The 22,372-nt window shown below is 38.9% G+C and overlaps 1 protein-coding gene across 10 annotated transcripts in view; it reads left to right on the plus strand.

Moving 5' to 3' along the window:
* The window catches only part of GREB1L (GREB1 like retinoic acid receptor coactivator), a 274,155-nt gene that overhangs the window by 178,722 nt on the left and 73,061 nt on the right, over positions 1-22,372 (plus strand). For 8 of the 10 annotated variants that reach the window (XM_027576041.1, XM_027576039.1, XM_027576044.1 and 5 more), the window contains 8 exons: positions 6,928-7,056; positions 9,054-9,170; positions 9,770-9,889; positions 10,932-11,069; positions 12,688-12,873; positions 17,129-17,455; positions 18,491-18,619; positions 19,189-19,323. In XM_027576041.1, the coding sequence (XP_027431842.1) occupies positions 6,928-7,056; positions 9,054-9,170; positions 9,770-9,889; positions 10,932-11,069; positions 12,688-12,873; positions 17,129-17,455; positions 18,491-18,619; positions 19,189-19,323 (1,281 nt within the window). The remainder of the gene's footprint in view (positions 1-6,927; positions 7,057-9,053; positions 9,171-9,769; positions 9,890-10,931; positions 11,070-12,687; positions 12,874-17,128; positions 17,456-18,490; positions 18,620-19,188; positions 19,324-22,372) is intronic. The other 2 variants (XM_027576045.1, XM_027576046.1) reach the window with 1 other exon arrangement.

Raw genomic sequence — 22,372 nt, forward strand, 5'->3', positions numbered from 1 at the left:
CAGTCACTGTCAATTTCAGACCTCTGCTCCCAGCCCCTGGGAACTACAAATCTACTTTCTATTTCTATGAATTTGTCTATTCTGGGCATTTCATATAAATGGAATCATACAACATACGGCTTTTTGTGATTGGTCTCTTTTATTTGGCATATTGTTTTCAAGGTTCATCCATGTTGTAGTATATAGCAGTACTTCATTCCTTTTTACTGCTGAAAAGAATCCCATTTTATGAATATACCACATTTTATTTATCCATTTATCAGTTTATAGACATTTGGGTTGTTTCCACTTTGGGGCTATTAGGAATAATGCTGCTGTGAACACTTGTGTATAGATTTTTGTGTGGAAATATGTTTTCACTTATTTCTCATTTCATACCTATGAGTAGAATTGCTGGGTCATATGATTACTATATATATCCATTTAAGGAACTATTTTCCCAAGTGACTGTACCATTTTACATTCCTACCAGCAATGTGTGAGGGTTCCAATTTCTCCATATCCTCACCAACACTCTTCATTGTCTGTCTTTTTTTTAATTTTAGACAATCTAGTGGGCATAAAGTAATATCTCATTGTGGTTTTGATTTGTATTTCTCCAATGGCAAACGATGAGCATTTTTTCATGTGCTTATTGGTCATTTGTACATCTTCTTTGGAGACATGTCTATAGAAATCATTTGCCCATTTTTCAGGTGGGTTATTTATCTTTCTATTTTGAGTTGTAAGGGTTCTTTATACATAATGGATACAAGTCCTTTATCAAATATATGAATTGCAGATATTTTTCACAGTCTATGGGTTGTCTTTTCACTCTCATGCTGGTGTCCTTTGAAGCACAAATTTTTTTTTATTTTCATAAAGTTCAATTCCTTTATTTTTTCTTTTGTTGCTTGTGCTTTTGGTGTCAAAACTAAGAAACCATTGCCTAATCCAAGGCCATGAACATTTACTTCTGTGTTTTCTTCTAAGAGTGGTATAGTTTTAACTCTTACATTTAGATCTATAATCCATTTTTGGTTAATTTTGTATATAGTGTGAGAAAGAGCTCCAAGTTTATTCTTTTGCATGTAGATATCCAGTTGTCCCAGAATCATTTGTTGCAAAGACTGGTTTTTTACCCATTGAATTTTTTTTGGCACTCCTGTCAAAATTTAATTGCCCATAAAATGCAATGGTTTATTTCTGGACTCTCAGTGCTATTCATTGATTTTTGTATCTTGATATATCCTGGAACTTTGGTGAACTCATTTATTAACCCTAGTCATTTTGTAGTCTATTCCTTAGTATTTTCTTTTTGTCCATTTCATCTGAGTGATCTAATTAAATATCTGTATGCTAGGGCTGCCATAACAAAATATCACAGACTGAGTGGTTTAAACAACAAAAATTTATTTTCTCAAAGTTCTGGAGGCTGCAAGTCCAAGAAAGATCAAGGTGCAGTACAGTTGGTTTTTCCTGAGGTCTCTCTCCTTGGCTTGCAGATAGTTGCCTTCTTGCTATACTTCACATGGCCCTTCCTTTGTGTGTGCGCTTCCCTGGTTTCTCTTCCTCTTCTTATAAGAACACCAGTCAGGGGCACCTGGGTGGCTCAGTCGGTTAAGCATCTATCTTCAACTCAGGTCATGATCTTAGGGTCTTGGGATCGAGCCACATGTCAGGCTCTCTGCTCAGTGGGGAGTCTGTTTCTCCCTCTCACTCTCCTTCTGTTCTCTCTCTCTTGCAAATGAATAAATAAAAATCTTAAAAAAAAAAAAAAAACACCAGTCAGATTGACAACCTTATGACCTCATTTAACCTTAATTACCTCTTTAAAGACCCTATCTCCAAATACTGTCACATTCTAAGGTACTAGGCATTAGGGCTTAAAAATAGTTTTCTGGGCTGGGGTGGGGGTGGGGAATGGACACAATTCAGTCCATAATGGCATACAGTTGTTCACAGTATTCCTTCATAACTTTTTTTAGAAGTAAAGTTGCCAGTGATGCCCTCTTGTTCATTTCTTATTTTAGAAATTTGCATCTTTTTTCTTTTTTTCTTGGGCAGTCTAGCTAAAAGTTTAATTTTATTAATCTACTCAAAGAACAAACTTGGTTTTGTTGATTTTTGCTATTGTTTCTGTATTCCCTATTCATTAATTTCTGCTGTAGTCTTTATTATTTCCTTCTGCTTATTTTGGATTTAGTTTGCTCTTCTTTTCCTAGTTTTTTAAGGTAGAGGTTAATTATTTATTTGAGATCTTTCTTCTGTTTTCATATAGGCATTTACAGCCATAAGTTTCCCTCTGAACACTTTAACAGCACCTCATAAGTTTCCATACATTGTGTTTTCACTTTCATTTATCTTAAAGTGGTATCTAATTTCCCTTGTGATTTCTTCTTTGACCTATTCGTTATTTAGGAATGTGTTGTTTAATTTCCACATATTTGTGAATTTTTCAAATTTCCTTTTGTTATTGATTGCTTCTCTGAGCCCATTGAGGTCAGAGAATGTAATTTGTAAGATTTCATTTCCTTTAAGTTTATTGAGGCTTGTTTTATCATCTAACAGATTGTCTATCCTAGAGAATATTCCCTGTGCACTTGAGAAGAATGTGTATTCTACTTTTGTTAGAAGAATGTTTTCTTGATATCAGTAAGCCTAGTTGATTTATAATGTTTTAAGTCTTTTGTTTCCTTGTTGATCCATCTCCCTAGTTTCTCTATTCATTTTTGAAAGTGGAGTATTATAGTCTCCACCTCTTACTATTGAATTGCCTATTTCTCCCTTCACTTCTTCAGTCTTTGCTTCATGAGTCTGGGGTTCTATTGTTAGATGCATATATGTTTTTAATTGTTATGTCTTCCTGGTGGATTTGCTCTTTTATCAATATAAAATATCCTTCTTTTTCTCTAATAATAATTTTTGTCTTAAAGTCTATATTTTCCGATATGGCCCCTTCAGTTGTCTTCGAGCTACTGTTTGCTTGGTTATGGTGTGTTTTGTCAAACAGGTTTCTTAAATTTTTGTGTAGCTGAATATATAAACCTTTTTCTTATGGCTTCTGTGTTTTGAACAATAGTTTGACCTTTTCCATTTTAAGGTGATAATTAACTCTTCTGTGTTGTTTCCTATTATTTCTGTATCTTCAGTTTTTAAGTGTGTATCTTTAGTCCATTTGACTTTGGTATTTAGTGTAAGACGTGGGTCCATCTTAATTTTTTTCTTATATATCAAATTGCCTCAATACAATTTATTGAATGGCTCATCTGCGTTGCTGCTTTGAGATGCTACCTTTATCTTATACTAAATTCTCTTGTGTATTTGCATCTATTTCTGTCTTTTTTATTCTATTATTGCATCTACTAATGCACCAAGACCACAGCATTTATTGACTGAAGTTTTTTAGTAAGTCTTATTATATCATCATACTAGACTCCCCTCATTTCTCTTATTTTTCAGAATGTTTCCAGCTATCCTGGTGTGTTTATTTTTTTATATCAACATCACATCAATTTGCCTACTTTAAACATTGTAATAATTTTAATAGTAATTCTAATAACATCTATACCTGTTGGTATTTTCCTAGGATCACATTAAATTTGTAAATTAACTTAGATCGATTTCATCTTTTTGACATCAAATGTTCCTGCTCAGAAACATGGTATGTCTTGACATTTGTTCATGTCTATTTTCATGATCTTCAGAAGTATTTTTTTAATTTTTAGAAATCTTTAATATGAAAAGTTAACATACATATAAAAATAGACTAACAATCAACAAAACTAAAAGGCAACTATGGAATGGGAGAAGATATTTGCAAATGACATATCTGATAAAGGGTTAGTATCCAAAATATGTGAAGAATTTATAAAACTCAACACCCAAAAATCGAATAAGCCAATTAAAAAATGGGCAGAAGATACGAATAGACATTTTCCCAAAGAAGACATACAGATGGCCAGTAGACATATGAAAAGATGCTCAACATCACCAGTCATCAGGGAAATGGAAATCAAAACTACAATGAGATACCACCTCACACCTGTCGGAATGGCCAAAATCAACAACACAAGAAACAACAGCTGTTGGCAAGGATGTGAAGAAAGGGCAACCCTCGTGCACTGTTAGTGGGAATGCAGACTGAAGCAACCACTGTGGAAATGGAGGTTCCTCAAAAAGTTAAAAATTAAAGTGCTCGGGCGCCTGGGTGGCTCAGTTGGTTAAGCGACTGCCTTCAGCTCAGGTCATGGTCCTGGAGTCCCGGGATCGAGTCCCACATCGGGCTCCCTGCTCAGCAGGGAGTCTGCTTCTCCCTCTGACCCTCTTCCCTCTCATGCTTCCTATCTCTCATTCTCTCTCTCTCTCAAATAAATAAAATAAAATAAAATCTTTAAAAAAAAAAAAATTAAAGTGCTCTATGACCCAGCAATTGCACCACTAGTTATTTACCCACAGAATACAAAAATATTAATACAAAGGGATACATACACCTCAGTGTTTATAGCAGCATTATCTACAATAACTAAATTATGGAAATAGCCCAAATGTCCATCAACTGATGAATAGATAAAGAAAATGTGGTATGTGGGGCACCTGGGTGGCTCAGTCATTAAGCGTCTGCCTTCAGCTCAGGTCATGATCCCAGGGTCCTGGGATCAAGCCCTGCATCGGGCTCCCCACTCCGCGGGAAGCCTGCTTCTCCCTCTCACACTCCCCCTGCTTGTATTTCTCGCTCTCGCTGTCTCTCTATCAAATAAATAAATAAAATCTTTAAAAAATAAAAAAGAAAAAAAGAAAATGTGGTATGTATACACACACACACACACACACACAATATATATATATACACATACACACACACAATGGAATATTACTCAGCCATAAAAAAGAATGAAATCTTGTCATTTGCAACAACATGGATGGAGCTAGAGTTATTATGTTAAGCAAAATAAGTCAGAGAAAGACAAATACCATATGATTTTACTCGTGTGGAATTTAAGAAACAAAACAAGCAAAGAAAAAGAAAGAGAGAGAGACAAACCAAGATGCAGACTCATAACTATAGAAAACAAGCTGATGGTTACCAGAAGGGAGGTGGGTGGGGGGATGGTTAATTAAATAGGTGATGGGGATTAATGAGGGCACACGTTGTGATGAGCACTGGATATTGTATGGAATTGTTGAATCGCTATATTGTACACCTGAAACTAATATTACACTGTATGTTAACTACCTGAAATTTAAATAACTTAAAAAAATAGATTAATATAATGAACGAACACCATGGACCTATCATCCAGCTTCAAAATTATGAGCACATGGCCAGTATTATTTAATCTTACTTCCTCTCTCCTTCTTTCCCTCAATATGTTAAAACAAATCCCACATTATATTAAGAAGTATGTAAAGTTTTTGGCATATAGTTGTGTATATTTCTTATTAAGCTTATTCCTAGGCATTTTATCTAACTATTGATTGTTGCTTATATATATGAAGATTGATTTCTGTACATTAACTTTGTTCCTTTTCATTATTTTAAGAATGTTGGTCCCTGCTAATTTGAATTCAGTGATTTGAAAAAATAAGGTGAATCATCACCCCTCATAATTTACCAACTACATTTTACCTATATGTTTACCTGGACTATTAGAAATATGCTAAAATTATAGGTATAAACTACTGTAGTAAGTTACTAGCCTTGTTCCAAACAATAGAACTGTGGCCTGAAACATGACCAACAGCAAACTCACCTGGGATTCCTATCCTGTAAGGTTCTCTATTAAGACGTGAAAAACTGTCTTCCAGTTTCCTGCAACATTGTAATGTTGTATGAGCCAGTTGCTGGCCTCTGTTCTTCCTATAGACTTAAAATCACTCCCTAGTGGTAAAGTCTCCCCCTCAGAGAGGCACATTAACTCTTCTGAGCCAGTAGGGGACCATTTCAATTTTTCTAGTTCTTATGAAGAGCATTGATTAGAGGATCAGGAATCACACTGTGGTATGAATACTTGTTTTTTTAAAGGTTTTATTTACTTACTTGAGAGAGAGAGCATGCACGAGTTGGGGGGGGGGCAGAGAGAGAGGGAGAAGCAGGCTCCCCACTGAGCAGGGAGCCCGATGCAGGGCTCAACCCCAGGACCCTGAATACTTATTTTTTAGATATTCCTAATGTAGTACCATCAATATCCTGCTCTTTAGAGCATTTTTTCTTTTCAAACTCTCAGGGAGTTTTAACAGTCCCTTTTGACAGTTGCTGGTATTAATTGATTAAGCTGTTCTGGAAGAGTGGAATCAGGAATTGGGGGTCTATACTCATTTTGGAAAACTAGTTGGCTTTAGTGTTTATGTTCCCCATAGCCTGTCTCTGAAATGGCATGTGGTTTTTCTGGGCTGAATTATTTTCTGAATCCAAATAGGTACCTTCTTTTGGATGTACCTGGTATTACATAGGTAAATTAATTCAAGTTTGTTCCAAATATTGAAGCAAACTTTCCTTCAGAGAAAAGTGCTTTCTCCTACATTGCAGTGTCTTAGTTTGCAGGACACCTTTTAAATGACAATGTCATCTGAACAGAGATAAATATATTTCATTAAAATACAACTTTAAGGGGAACTGTGGAGATAGTTTTAAATGGCACATAATGATATCCTTGATGCCACATCATATGACTTTGACCAAGTTAAATGACGACTACTCCTTAAGGTAGTACTACCTACTTCGTTGAGTTTTTATAGGGATTAAGTGAATTGATATATTTAAAGTGCTCAGACTAGTACCCAGCACATAACAAAAACCTGAATACAGAGAAACTGACTTTCTTAAAATAGGTCAAAGATAAAACTGAAATTTTACAGTCTGCTTTCTCTCACCTCATTCTTATTGAATTAACTTCCTTCCTGCATATAAAATAGTTTCTAATTTGAACAACCTCTTTCATTTTCAAGATTCACCAATTCTCAGTCCAGCTAATTCTGCAATCAATTTAAGTGGAGCTCAGGACCTGACCCGGAATAAGAATGTTGTGAAGCCACTGGCTTTATCTTTGCAGGTTGTAGGGAAGACTTTTGCTGCAGGTGATGTTTTCCTCACTTATATTTCTTTGGTAAATACGTAGTCTATATAAGATGTGTGAAATCTCATTGACAATTTGGTAGAACCTATCATCCTCGGAAACTTTATAACAGTTATTCATCATAATTTATCCTGACCACTTTTATTCTTATTCTGTTCCAACAGTTCTTGCAGGATCTACCTTCTGGTTAGATTATAGACTTGAACAAATGGAATCCAAGTTTTTACAGTATTAAAAAAGTTAATAAAATTATAGATCCTGGCAGTAACCAGCATGGTTGCTAAAACCATCAGATGAAGGGCTGATGTACAACTTTATTTTTTTTTAAGATTTTATTTATTTATTTGACAGAGAGAGAGAGGACGAGAGAGAGAGAGAGAGAGAGAGAGAGCACAAGCAGGGCAAGCTGCAGAGGGAGAAGGAGAAGCAGGCTCTCCGCTGAGTAGGGAGCCCAATGTGGGACTCCAGCCCAGGACCCTGGGATCATGATCTGAGCCGAAGTCAGACACTTAACCGACTGACCAGCCAGGCACCCCAATGATGGACAACTTTATAATTTGAGAATTAGGTTAACAACTCTTGAACCCACTGATCGATCTTAACATGACAAGAAGAGAGAAAGCCGGGGCACCTGGGTGGCTCAGTCATTAAGCGTCTGCCTTCAGCTCACGTCATGATCCCAGGGTCCTGGGATCGAGCCCTACATTGGGCTCCCTGCTCAGCGGGAAGCCTGCTTCTCACTCTTCCACCCCCCTGCTTGTGTTCCCTCTCTCTCTGTCAAATGAATAAATAAAATCTTTAAAAAAAAAAAAAAAGAAGAGAGAAAGCCAGTTATTGTGTGTCTGCTGATGGAAGAATATGACAGTATTTATGAGATACTCTTGCCCAAAAACCCAAATCTAAATCTGAGCAAGCCTCTATATCTAACAATTAGTATGTAGGAAATTGAGGGGATGTTAAATGACGCCATAGATAGCCAATCAGCAATTCAGAAAATGAAAAATTCTGCCAGATTTTCAGCAAATTAATTGGAAGAAAGAAAAAGAAGGGGAATCTTATAGATTAAACTAGGTTCCAGGAGGAAAAAAAGGGATGCAATTGATACTATACAGAGTCTGGAAAACTTCTCAGCAAAAATGACATCATCCTAAATCTCATTGCAGTACGACCTTATCCTGATTCAAACAAATTATTTTTAAAAATTTGTGAGACAGTCCATGAAATGCGAACACTAACTGAATATTTTTATTTTATTAATAAATGTGAGCTTTTAAAAAGTGGGTTTAAGGGACATAAAAACTAAATTCAACGTGTAGATCCTTTTTGAACCCCAATTAGAGGAAGTCCACTGTAAAAAAAACATTTCTGAGATAACTGGGGGGAAATTTGAACGCTAATGGGATATTTGACATTATTAATCACTGTCAATTTTAAGTATAATAACAATATTATAATTATGTTTTTAGGAGCTCTTTTAGAAACTCATACAGAAGTATTTATGAATGAAAGAATATAAATAAGTTCACTTCAAAATAATCAGAGCAGTATGTGAGTATGTTGTGTGAGGAGGAAGAGAGACAAAGTATCTTAATCTGTATTTATCTAAAGCAAGATTGGCCATGTGTTGATAAATGTTGAGGCTGGGTGGTAGGTATGTAGTTTTTTATACTATTCTTTCTACTTTTGTATGTATTTGAAAATTTCTAAGATACAAAGTTAAAAAAAAAATGTTCTCTTTCTTCCACCCACCATCTCCAAAGACGTCACTGAAAATGATTCTAAAAGATCTCTTGGGATCCTAGAAAATTATTTTTAGGTGACATTTCATTTTAAAAAGGGTGCTATTCTGATGGTCGTAGTCTATTTTACACCACAGGCTGTCGTGTCAGTGAGATGTCTTTGAATCCTGGAGGGTGAGGTTGATGGTATGGTTGCAGCATCACGGAATACAGTGTGCTGCCCAGTCCCTTTTCTGAGTGTTTTTCTCGTGTGTTACAGATGCTGCTAATGGAAACAGTAGCCATGGTGGGAAGAGCAGTGCATCGAGCTCCACTCCAGCCCGCCCAGGGAATTACTCTTTGTCACCAAGACCTAGCTATGCATCAGGAGACCAAGGTACAATATCCATCTTAGAGTTTTGAAATAATGCACCTTAATTATGGAAGAAGTGCTATGGAGTTTGGAATGATGAATTACCTGACAGTGCACTCCTAGTTTTTCCTTAGCTTCTCATCCAAGGTTTTGAAGGTTTATGATTGGTGTGAACAATAATTGTTAAATATCTTAGTGATTTACAAGGATGAGCCTAGCTAGAGAATAATGTTGAAACAAATGTATAAGGAAGTGTCTTGAAAAACCATGAGCTTTGCTGACCAGAGTACAGAGATCAAGGTTCCTCTCTATTGCGTGACCCTGGGCAAATCTGAGCCTTCCTTTCACCAGATACAAAATGGGTATAACAATATACTTATCCTACAACTTCACAGTGTTGTTGATAGAACTAAATGAAATAATCTGGGTAAAATTGTAAAAGGTAAAACAGCATACAGTTGTTAGGTGGTGTTCTTAGGGTGACTTTTTCTAATTTTATATTTACCTCTAGAAGAGTGGCTCAAACTTTCTGAGTATAATCAAATTAAAGGCTCCATGTTACTTTGAATTCTCTCCTTTCTTCCACTGCTAAGGACAAGGCTCATCTTTCTTTTTGTTTTCAGCTACCATGTTCATTTCTGGGCCACCAAAGAAACGACACCGGGGATGGTATCCTGGGTCACCTGTCCCACAACCTGGTTTAATTGTACCTGTTCCTACAGTTCGCCCTCTTTCAAGAACTGGTAAGATTTCAACAGAAGATGGATTTTCAGTATTTTTGAATTAGCAGAGGTATCTTCTACTCCTATTCTTTTCCTGAACCTTTGAAGATAAATTTCCTTAACCAACCATTGTGTCCAGTATTATGTAAGGAAATTAATCACAGCTGCTATTTTGTCCCCATCACATCTGCCTTCCCTAAAAGTGTATGTGCCATCATAACAGATCTTAATTCACCACCTGGCTTTGTTTGGAACCACAGTATCAATAAACCATTCTTTACGTAGGGCATGATGCTACTAACCCACCATCATAGGGCACAAATGGGCTTGCTTTGCCATTTGTGGTGTTAGACATGTTCTCCTGTTATCTGGTTCCTTTATGTGACATACACCTTTTATTTCTGGCCTGAATGGCTTAGTCTGTGGCTAGAAACCTGAAAAACCAACTGGTTCTCCTTCATAATAGCCAAGCCATGGCCATTGGGTGCCTACTGGTAAATGTTTAAACGCTGGTCTACCTTGCTGTACTAAGCACGGACAAATGTAAATAAACCAATTCTAAGGCATAAATGGGATTCTTTAAAAATTTAAGTTTGTTTAAATAGCTTTAAAGACTACATAGAGATGCTGTATAAACAAAGAATTATGCCAATATGTTACTGTGTTTGCCTCTGGATAGTACTGATTAATGATGAATTTATTCTTCTTCACTCTTTTCTATATTTTTCAAATTTTCTATGATGAGTAAATAAACCATGATAATTAGGATGGGGATGGAGGGAATTAAATACAAAGCAGAATTCAAAAGATTGCATGTGGAAAAACAACTAGAAGAAAAAACTAGTTATCTTCAGATGGTGTGATTATGATTGGGGTTTTTTCCTTCTGTTTTTCTCACTTTTAATTTTATATAATAAACATGAATTACTTTAATTAAAAAAAAAACAATGAACCATTAGGCTTCTAAAACTTCTCTATTAAAAGTATTAAGACTATGTTGATTTCAGTGGTATTTCATTTAGCTTTCATGTCTAATCCTTCTTGTCAAACAACTTTTTTCCAGAGTCCCTTTTATCTGCCCCAGTTCCACAGACCCCATTAACTGGAATTTTACAACCTCGACCCATTCCTGCAGGGGAGACTGTAATTGTTCCTGAAAACCTGCTGAGTAACTCAGGAGTTAGACCAGTAATTCTGATAGGTAAGGGAAAGGAATTCCAAGTTGCCTGTGTCTGCTGGGATCTGAGACTGTTTCTCCATTTCATTGTTTGTGTATTTATCCATATGTTCATGAATATCTTCGTTCATCCATATATTAATTTTTTCAGCTTTTATCGGTCAGATCACTCATGCTGTGAAGCATGTGACTGGGAATAAGGGAAAGTCTTTTTGCCCACAGGGAGCACTGTTTTTAGTGGGGAGTCTATCATGTAAATAAGTACAATATTGTGAAACTTGAGCTAGTAGAGGTTCACAACCAAGAACTCCAAAAACTCAAAGGAGAGAGAGCTTAACTCGGCCTGGAGGGAGTCTGAGAAGACTTGTCAGAGGTGATGTTTCAGCTGGGTCCTGAAGGGAAAAGGACGTTCTAGTCAAAGGGAGCAAAACCACAGAGAAAAGAAACAAGCTGAACCAGCTTACAGGCCCACTTTGGGAGAACTAAGAGGTCCCAGAGTTGCATGGGGAAGCGTTGGTGAATAGCTCATCTTTACAGAGTCTGAGTCCTTCCAAACTATAAGTGGGGGTATAGAAATTTAGAGGCCCCTAGAATCCAGGACTAACTTACTGTTTTTCAGACCCACATCAAGAATGACCTTATCCGGGGACTATCCTAGGTCAGAAGGAGACTTCCTGCTTTACCTCTGGGACTAAATAGATGGGGTGTTTAAGCCCCACTGGATCTTTAGTGTATGTCTATATGAGGTGTTATCTGCTTCTTTGGGTTGACTTGAGCCTACTGACATGGATGGTTTTGCTTCAAGCCCTGTCCTTTATCAGGCTGTCCTACCCACTGCTCCTGGGCCTATAGGCACTAGGAGAATCCCAGTTGTTTAAATTCCATATGGTCAGGACCTTTTTATTAAACATTTGAGTGGTGTGCATAATGGAGCTAAGCCTTGGAAAAATATGTAGACCGTGGGGACCCTTTGGTGTTGGCCTTTTAGAAAGTCTCACAGAGAGACTGCCCCTGTTTTTTAACCACACCACCAAAACAGGGTATATTTTCAACATATTTTTGTCCTATCTACTTCTAAGATAATTTAAGGCTATTTACCGACATTTGAGAAGAGAACATAAAAATAACTAAGATAGCACGAAGGGTAGGAACCTGCAAATACCTGTGACTAAAAGAATATTCCTGGTCATCGATGAGTTTGTTAGCTCTTTAAAATGTTTAAGAAAACCTCAGGAAATGAAATATGTTATTGTGGTTTGTTATCTGGCTTCTTATGTGGAAAGAAACTTGATCAAGAATTTTATTGGAAAATATTTTATCATTGCACTTTTGCCAAAGGACACAGAGATGTTTTGCAAATTTTCATCAATCCTCTGTGGCAGATATATTAACATGTCCCTTCTGTGGGAAACAGAGATGATATCATCTAAGTCTTTTGCTTCCTGTTCATTTGATTTAATATAAGGGTAGAATTCGGAAGCATCTGAGGGAATTCCCTAGAATATTTGAGTGATTTTGTTTGGCAGCCATCTTAAAGGGCAGGAAACTTTGTTCAGCATCTTTGATCCTAGTTGGGCACGCGTACCTGGTTGGACCTGAAAAAGAAATGTTGAACTTTATTGACCTGCTTCTATTGGGGCAGGCTATGGCACTTTACCCTATTTCTATGGAAATGTTGGTGACATTGTTGTGAGTCCTCTGCTGGTGAATTGCTACAAGATTCCACAGTTGGAAAACAAAGATTTGGAACACTTGGGGTTGACTGGCAGCCAACTCCTGAGCGTGGAAAACATGATTCTTCTGACGATACAGTATCTTGTGCGGCTAGGTAAGCGATTTTCAATAATTATTTGGTGGTGATAATTTTTATTCTTTTTTGCATCATGCTTTTTTTCCTTTCTTTCCTCACTTTCTCACATTCATCCACTTGTCCAGCTCTTACTTTTTACCCTTTTCATTTCTAATACTCCTTTCCTTCAGCCCTACCCTCTATGACTGTTCCCTTTCCTTTCCCATTTCTTTCCTACTCCTTTCTGCCATTTGCCTTCCCTCCACCTCATTTCTCTCTCTGACCTCCCTAGCTTCTCGCTCGCCTCTGAGTCCTAGAAGAGATAAATTGCGCCACCTAGTGTCCAGTCTCATGATGGTCCTAAGGTCTCCAGAGTGGTTCATACAGGCAGAACCACAAAGGGCTGGGCCATGGGCACCCTCCTCCCTTGGGGAGTCTGGTCAGCCACCCTTCTGAGAAAGTGCAGCTGTCATCTGGAATGCAAATGAGGCCATTGCCTTAGACAATTATTTTACAGTTTTCTACTTAGTCTTTTTATCTTGTTTAGCCACTGTCCCTACATCCATTTTTTTCTTCTCCAGCTACACCCCTTTGATGTAGTCCCATCATGTTTTCCTTCATTGAGGCAGTATCTGTGGACCTCCCTGAAAGGCTCTTTAGGCTGTAGGGTAAGGGGGATACATAGGTCATGAACCCTTCACTTCCTCTATTTGGTTAAGTCCTCCTGAGCTCCATAGTGGGTGTATGCAGGTGCCCTGACAATGCTGTCAGTGGCTCAGCAACATTTACATTGCAATGTCCTTTATTTTGCAAACTGCAGCAGGTCATCTAATATGCAGCCTAATTATACACTCACTCTAGGACTTCAAGCCACTGATTTACTTAGGAAAATGCTCAAGATGTAAAATTATACATAGGAAATTTTATCTGCGCTCTTGTGAATTATTTTAATGTTTGAAAATAAATAAGTGTTAAATAATGAAAATACTGGGCTAAACAGTGTTAAAAACAAAACAAAAGCTTCAGCCGGCCAGATTCAGTCTTTGGACCATCAGCTAGCAAGTGCGGCTGTAAGGCTTGGTGCCCTGAGAATCTGAAAGCCTGCTTTGACATGGGCTTTTGAAACTTGCAAGGCTTCGGATATCTCACAAACCACTTTGATGATAAACCTAGGACTTACTAATCATGCTGATGAGTGGGTAATAAAATTATAAAAACCACCTGTGTCTGCAGCTCATTTGGTGTCATAATTTTAATTGCTACATACACTGACTTCGACTATATTCCGAGATCTAAAACCAGCTTCTTGATGCATCCAGAATTCATAAAATGAGCCCACATGGAGTAATGCTATTGGCAAACCAAGCCAATCAGTACAGCGTTTTTTTCAATCTTAATAACAATTTAAAATATCAAAGTCTAAGTTAATTAAATGAATTAAATGTCAAAACAAAATGTCTCTCCTCAAACAACTAAAAGCTCTTATCTTAAAAAAAAGAGAAATCGCCATTCAATTAGACCTCTCTGCCTGTGGGATCCGTTCTTTCTAGAGTTTTACTGACAACCAATTAATATATCTCTCAATGTGCAACATGAATGGCTTTTTCTTTCTCTTTTTTTTTTTTTACCTAAATTTTGTATATCAGGACAGCTCTTCTCCTCAGCAGCTTTCTTCTGGTGTCCTTAAGTTTTTGTTTGTTTGTTTGTTTGTTTGTTTTGCCTCCAAAGATTTTGAAGAAGGCAGCAAGAACATTTTTTACATATGCTATAGATTATAGATAGACTTTTAAAAAAAATCCAAGCTTTTAAAAGAACAGGTCTAATACTTTGATGGCTCAGTTACCTGGACATAATAGAGAAGAAGAAAAGCAAGATTCTTCAGAAGGAAGAGGCCTTTAACTACAGTTACTTAAAAAAAAAAATCGATCTGTTATTTCACAGCCTGAAAATCTTTTGAAGTAGAAAGTGAAATCAGCAAATCTAGTGATTATTGGAGAGCTCTGGGTCTGTTGGAACTTTGTCTCTTCTTATTAAGGTAGCCCTATCTGAAAAGCCATAAGAACTGATGCGTAAGCTAAGCTGAGTTACTGGAGATCAGCAGTTGATGGGGGAAAAATTACTATTATCAAGCTTGTGGGAAGTGGAGAAAAAGCTCCTGCAATTTAGCCATAAAGGCTGAGGATGAAATGATGGGAGGTGATTGGAAGCAAGGCATTTTGCTCTCTTGCCTCATTTAAACTTTGATACATTTTCCTCTATTTCTCAATTCCTAACAGTAATCCAGTCAAAACTCTGTAAAGTTAGTTTTGAGGCAATGGAAAAATGCTATGAACATGTTTTATAATTTTATATTCCGAGAATGCCTTTAAATTTGAAATTGATTACACTGAGAACATGTTACTCAATCATGGTTTGGAGCGGTCTTATGGACATACCTATTCACCAGGCTTCTGAGCCTTCAGGTCTACGAGAGGCTGTAGGGCATGGCAGCAAAGCCACTTGCTTTTGAGCTGTCATTTGTTCTGATGAAAGGAAGTTTTAAATGACAGCCACCTTACCTTCATCTCATTTGTACTGTGCATTTGTACAGTCAATGCATATGTATACACTTGGAGCTCACTACCTAGCATGTACCTAGTGACCACTAACCATGATGCTAATTTGATAAAGCAAAATGAAGACAGAAGCCTTGGCGGCTCCCAGGTTGATAAGGCATCCACCTCCCTCTAGCAAGTGACTGGGTAGGACGTAAGAAATAGGAACACAACGTAAGCATTGCAGGGTTCTTGCCCTCTTTCCAAGGACAGCAGAAAAAACTCTGAGGGGATTTCAGTCTCCCTCCCTCTAGCCTTGAACCAATCATTGAAAAACATATTTTCTCCAGTTTAAATTATTTTAAAAATATATATTTTATTTACTTTTTCATATCCTGAAAATATGACTAAACATTCATTTTCTTACTCTCCCAGGGAATATGGGTGGGGGCCTGGGAGGCCACTTAAATCCCTATTGAGGAAGGAAAGGTTTCTGACTCACTCAAGGTGCCTTCTCATACAGAAGTCTAGTCCCTTAAACCTGTATTCTTTCCCAAGGGGATTTTTAGCCCTGGGTTCTGAAGTTATTGCTTGATCTCAGGTCACAGACACTGAGGGGTCTGTATCTGTCTAGCAGAGCCTGACTTTCAAATCTCAGATCTGCACAGCAAAAGAAATGACTGAAAAGTGAAGTGAGCATAGTCTCACTGGTTTCAATTTAAACTAAATGTAGTAGGAGTTCATTTGAGTCACTTGGATGTCAATCGTTGACTTGCTTGCTTTGTCCTAAAGACTGGTTGAGTTTCTAAAGAGAATCAGAGAAACAAAATCCCCCTAATTCCAGGGACTGTAGGTCACCCATATAAATTTAGCCATAACCACAGCTGGAGGAGACGACCAAATGCCATCCTTAACAACCCAGAATGCTGGGGAATAGCTAGATGACAGTGACATTCTCTATCGAGGGAAAGTGTGAGGCTCCCTAAATATAAATTAGAAGTGAAAATAGTTAAACTTAATTTTCTTACAGACAGTATTCCTAAAATTAGGTACAGAGGCAATACATTAAAATGTTTTTCAAGGTAGCGATAGATAAAATGAGAAACGAGTGAAACCTAAAGTTGGTTATATGCCAGTAGGTTAACTTCTTCCTTCATGAGTCATTAATCGTGTCGGTAACAAGTTTAACAATTCAACAAATACACCACCTTCAGTGACCATCCCCTAAGGCATATAGTGGAATTGATACTGACTTGGAGTACATCCTCTTTTAAAAATATCAAGATTAGGGCACCAGGGTGGCTCAGTTGGTTAAGTGTCTGCCTTCAGCTCAGGTCATGATCCCAGGGTCCTGGGATCGAGTCCCGCATCGGGCTCCCCGCTCAGCGGGGAGTCTGCTTCTCTCTCTGCCTCTACCCCTGTCCCCTGCTTGTGCTAGCTCTCTCTCTCTTTCTCAAATAAATAAATAAAATATTTAAAAAATATATCAAGATTAGCATAAAGGAGAAGAGAAGCCTGCATTTGTTTTTAATATTGACACAGAGAGAAGGTAATTTCACAATGGAAAATGGTTAGCAGGAGCTCCCTGCTTGTGACCACAACAGGAAACAACTCTTTTGCTAGTGGAATACGCTGGGCTTAGAAGGACTACACACTAGCATGTGTGTGTGTGTGTGTGTGTGTGTGTGTGTGTGTGTGTTTCTCTTTTCTGGCTGTGATTTTTTTTTTTTTAATTCTAGCTGTAATTCTCTTCCATTTAGGTCCTGATCAGATACCTCTCAGGGAAGAATTTGAGCAAATCATGCTGAAAGCTATGCAGGAATTTACTCTGAGAGAGAGAGCCCTGCAGATGGGGGCTCAGTGTACGCCTGTGTCACCAGGACAACTCCCCTGGCTTGCGAGACTAATCGCCAGTGTATCTCAAGACTTGGTTCATGTGATTGTGACCCAAAACTCTTTGGCGGAGGGCATTTCAGAGACATTGAGGACTCTCAGTGAAATGAGGCACTATCAAAGACTACCAGATTATGTTGTGGCGATTTGTGCATCAAAAATCAGAGGAAATGAATTTTGTGTGGTAGTGTTAGGTGAGTAATGTTTTGGGTTTTTTTTTTTAATCTATTCATTTAATTATCTGTCCATTTGAAAAATATTTATTGGGTGTTTCAAGCATCCATGTGATTAATCCTCTAGTTAATTGCTCCCATTTGAGTTCTTCCTCCTAATTTTAACTTTTGTTTTTGTCCTCATATCAGATTTTTGTAGTCCTTAGTTTGGCTGGTGTCCCTGTCAGCTGGTTGTGGGAGAATTATTTCAAAGCATGTCCTAGTAACAGATACCCTTGTCTCACGTAACTTCTGTCCTTAAAAGGTTCTGGAAAGGTTACCACTCTAGCATGTGATAAAGCCATTGCCACAGGTGGCCTAAGCCAGTGAATCAAATTTGCCAGGAAACTTACCTCATGTATTCGCCCCCTCACTGAAGAGGATACTTAATGTTGTAACATGGACTCTAAAGAAAAGGTTCAGAAAGTTGGAACATTACAAAGTGTGTTTTTGTTTTTTGTGCTGATTTTCTATCAGGCACCATCTGGACTAAATTTGCTTTTTGCCTCTCTAGTGATGGTTCTCACCTATTCCTACCAAAGAAGCCAAGCCCCCTCACTTTGGCAAAACCTGCCTGCCCGTGTCATAAATCTTTTTCAGAAATCTTCATCAGAAAATATAATATTAATTTTTTAAATTTTTATTTATAAAAACAACTAAACACCATACGTTTGTATTTTTAAGACAGATATTCATAATAACCATGCAAACACAATTTTAAAGGTCTTTCACATTCCTCCCTAGTCTTTAAACACATGTATAGAATGTTTTCACAGTTACAAACGGAAGGTATATCATTTTTGCCCTTGATCATCTAATATTTTATTAAAACATTTTCTTTTTAAAATAGTCAATTTAAATGCTGAATAATTGTCCATCTTTTGATGTGACATAATTTCCTTAACCAAATCCCTGTAGTTACATGCTTTGATTGTTTCCAGTTTTTGCTGTTATAAATCATATTTCAGTGAACATTTATTCACCAGATGCATCACCTCCTCTCCCTCCCTTCTGCAGGTCAGCATCAGTCCAGAGCTCTAGCAGAGAGCATGCTCACCACAAGTGAGTTTTTGAAAGAAATTAGTTATGAGCTCATCACAGGAAAGGTCAGTTTCCTGGCATCGCATTTCAAAACCACATCATTAGGTGAGTGGTTGTAGGATTCAGCAATACCACCAGCCTCTAGTTGTGTGATTTTCTGAATTTAAATCTTAGCCCGTCAAGGAGATGAGTGTGGAGCCTTAAACTCGCCTTCTGACCTTCCCTCACTTGGAATGGTTTATCCTCAGTATTTTGTTACTGAGACAACAAGGCGTCCAGAGGAGGGCACACAGGCACTAGTATGGAGGGCTTCCGCTCAGCCACGACTTAGTGGTGTGACCTTGAGAGAGATGCTGCCTCCCCGGATCTCAGTTTTCTAGTATGTCAAATGGAGATAGAATGATCCCATCCTGCCTGCTCTGAGCATTATGGAGGTCAAGAGAGATACACATGTGAAAGCATGTAAATCGTAAGCACGATACAAACGAGGGTGGCTCTGGCTTTAGAGATAGTGCCGCGGACGTGACGCGGACGTGGCCAAGTATACACTCAGCCGTGGAAAGCTGGCAGACTGACAAATCTTGATGAGAACCCAGCTTAAGGGCCCAGTTTAGAGACTGATACAAATGTATTGTTCCTTGCAATCTTCTTATCCCCACTTTATTATGTAATAGGTGATGACCTGGACAAGCTGCTAGACAAAATGCAACAGAGAAGAGGAGAGAGTGTGGTTACCCCTTTCAATGGCGATCTTAACGAGTGTGTGTCAGCTCAGGAGGCTGCCGCTATGATCCCCACGCAAAACCTGGGTAACGTCACCTCAGACCAAAAGGAGGAAATAGAAGCTAAGTCATTCTGAGGGTTTTGAGGTCTTGTGTTTAGAGTCACAGACTGTGACAGGCTTTTCCTCATTATCTACATGATAAATATGGCTCAAATTAAAAATGCCTTATGATGGGGTCTGGATCCAGCACCTTGTTCTTAGTAGATGTCTCCTAGAATTAAAATCAAAGTTGAAGACTTTATGGTAAGCCGACTCTCTCTCTCTCTTTTTTTTTTTTTTCCTCAAAATTTCTGGGGTCCTTGGTGTACTTTCCTTAGCTCCACCAGCTATGCCCAGAGAGCTGTTGGTGCTCTCTGAGGGCTACAAAGAACTGCTTGAAAGAATGTAGAATGCAGTCCATGCAGGGCTCCTGGCTCTCCACAGCCTTCATTAACTCTCTGACATGTAAAACACACATCATCTCAGGGGTAGCAGGGCATCCCTGGCAGATAGCACAGCAATACCAGGACATCGTCTGCCCTACAAGCTTCCAGGATGCAAAAAGGGAGAGTGGGAGGGGAGCCTGGGTGGCTCAGTCAGTTAAGCATTCAACTCTTGATTTCGGCTCAGGTCATGATCTCAGGGTCCTGGGATCGAGCCCTGCATCTGGCTCCCTGCTCAGTGGGGAGGCTGCTGGAGATTCTCTCCCTCTTCCTCTGCTCCTCCCCACGCCCCAGCCCTGGCACACTCTCACTAAAATAAATAAATAAATAAATATGTTTTTTAAAGGGGAGGATGGGGGCACCTGGATGACTCAGTCAGTTAAGCCTCTGCCTTCAGCTCAGGTCCTGATCCCAGCATCCTGGGATCAAGCCCCATGTCAGGCTCCCCACTCAGCAGGCAGGCTGCTTCTTCCTCTCCCTCTGCCTCTCTCTCACTCTCTCTAAAATATATAAATAAAAATCTGAAAATAAATAAATGAAAAGGGGTGATGGTGGGAGCAGGACTGGGGAGTTCCATCATTAGATTGGATTCCTTTATGTTCAGATTTCTTCCCCAATTCCCCCATTTGATAAGGACAACATAGGAGAGGACCGAAAAAAGAGAATAAGACAAAGCGTAGACATCCATAAAGCTGCTGCTGACAGCCTTCTAGCCTTCCCTTAATAGGAGTGTGTCTTTTATATATTAGGGTTGCCTCAGCAATAAAAGTAGCATGGCTTGGCATTAGCTTAGTCATAAATTCAAATGCATGCAATATTTTTTTTAAGTAGGCTCCATGCCCAGTGTGAGCCCAACATAGGGGTTGAACTCACCACCCTGAGTTCAAGACCTGAGCTGAGATCAAGAGTCAGATGCTTAACCAACTGAGCCGCCCAGGTGCCCCCACAAGAAAATTTTTTTACTTCTACACTTTATTTGATGATAAAGCAATCACCTGGATGATCTAAAATGTGTTCATATTATTTTTGAATTATTAACAAAGTTAGAATTTAAAAATTCTCAGGGTACTTACAGATTTCCACGTTCATGTCCTTGATTCCCTGTCTAGGAAACGTTACTTAAAGATATATTAACAGTTCTGGGCGCCTGGGTGGCTCAGTTGGTTAAGCGACTGCCTTCGGCTCAGGTCATGATCCTGGAGTCCCGGGATCGAGTCCTGCATCGGGCTCCCTGCTCAGCGGGGAGTCTGCTTCTCCCTCTGACCCTCTTTCCTCTTGTGTTCTCTGTCTCTCATTCTCTCTCTCTCAAATAAATAAAATCTTTAGAAAAAAAGATATATTAAAAGTTCCTCGAAGTTCAAAATTTGCTACGTTAAGTTCTTCAAAGTTATGCTATCATCCAGGTTAGTCCCCCCCATCTAACCTATGACATGAAAGAAATAATAGCCTATCAAAAGACAGATTTATTTTCATTGGTAATCTTTGTGGGTCAAAAACCATTCTACTATAGAAGTTGCAGCTTTAGGCTTCTCTAGTGGGTTCTCTCAGCCACTTGTATAACTCTCCACTAACTGTCAGGGTTCCCTGTGGCTAGGGTACTCTGACCACCGTCTTTACTTTGGCCACATTGCAATTTGATTTTTTTAAAGATTTATTTATTTATTTGACACAGAGAGAGAGAGAGAGAGAACAAACAGGGGGAGCGGCAGGCAGAGGGAGAGGGAGAAGCAGACTTCCCGCTGAGCAGGGAGCCCGATGTGGGGCTCAATCCCAGGACCCTGCTATCATGACCTGAGCTGAAGGCAGGCACTGGATGAGCCACTCAGGCGCCCTGTGCAGTTTGATTTTAGAAACATTAATTAGTGCAGGTTAATTGGGGCCTTGTGTGTTCCAGTCAAACTTTCACCTGTGTTCCTGATAAAAAGCAGCCTCGTAAAGGAGTATTAAATGTTGCCTGCTCAAGGATTCATCTAAGCCTGTCTAGTTAATTGTGTGTGTGTGTGTGTGTGTGTGCATGCACACGCATGTATAAGATTGATTGCTTGGTTATAACTTGTAATAAAAAGCCACTGGCATGTTTAGAGGGTCTGGGCAATGTTCTTCTAATGCATCACCTCTCGAGTAACCAGCTGGCCCTGTTATGAGCCAGGTCTCTTCAGATAATACAGGAGTCAGCCCTGGAGTTGGCCACAACCACCTACCACTGCCAGGCCATGAGCACTGGCAAGTCAAGTGGGAAGAAAGGTGAAGGGGTATCTCTGTGACCTGTGTTATACAGTCCCTGGGGAGAAGAATTTCAAATCAAATGTTGAAACTGACATTTTGGAAAGGAAATGTTTACTGTGGTGCTGTCCAGAAAAGTTCAAAGGAATTCAGCATTAGTATGGTTACAGCATCAACTCCTTCCCTGAATTCGGTCTGGGCTTGGGCACCTAACCTGTGCTGATAGTCCTAAAGAAAACTGGAAACTCTTGTTTCCCCTTTCCAGAGATGGGGAAGTCCCAGCTCCCACTGTGAGAGTGTAGTCTGTCCCGACATTTCTGGGTGGGGGAGGGGTGTTGGGTAGTGACCTATGAGACGATCCGTTGATTTTAAAAGAATACATTTGTGGGGCGCCTGGGTGGCTCAGTTGTTAGGCGTCTGCCTTCGGTT

The sequence above is a fragment of the Zalophus californianus genome, chromosome 14 (genome assembly GCF_009762305.2).
Source record: "Zalophus californianus isolate mZalCal1 chromosome 14, mZalCal1.pri.v2, whole genome shotgun sequence".
NCBI classification, from domain to species: Eukaryota; Metazoa; Chordata; class Mammalia; order Carnivora; family Otariidae; genus Zalophus; species Zalophus californianus.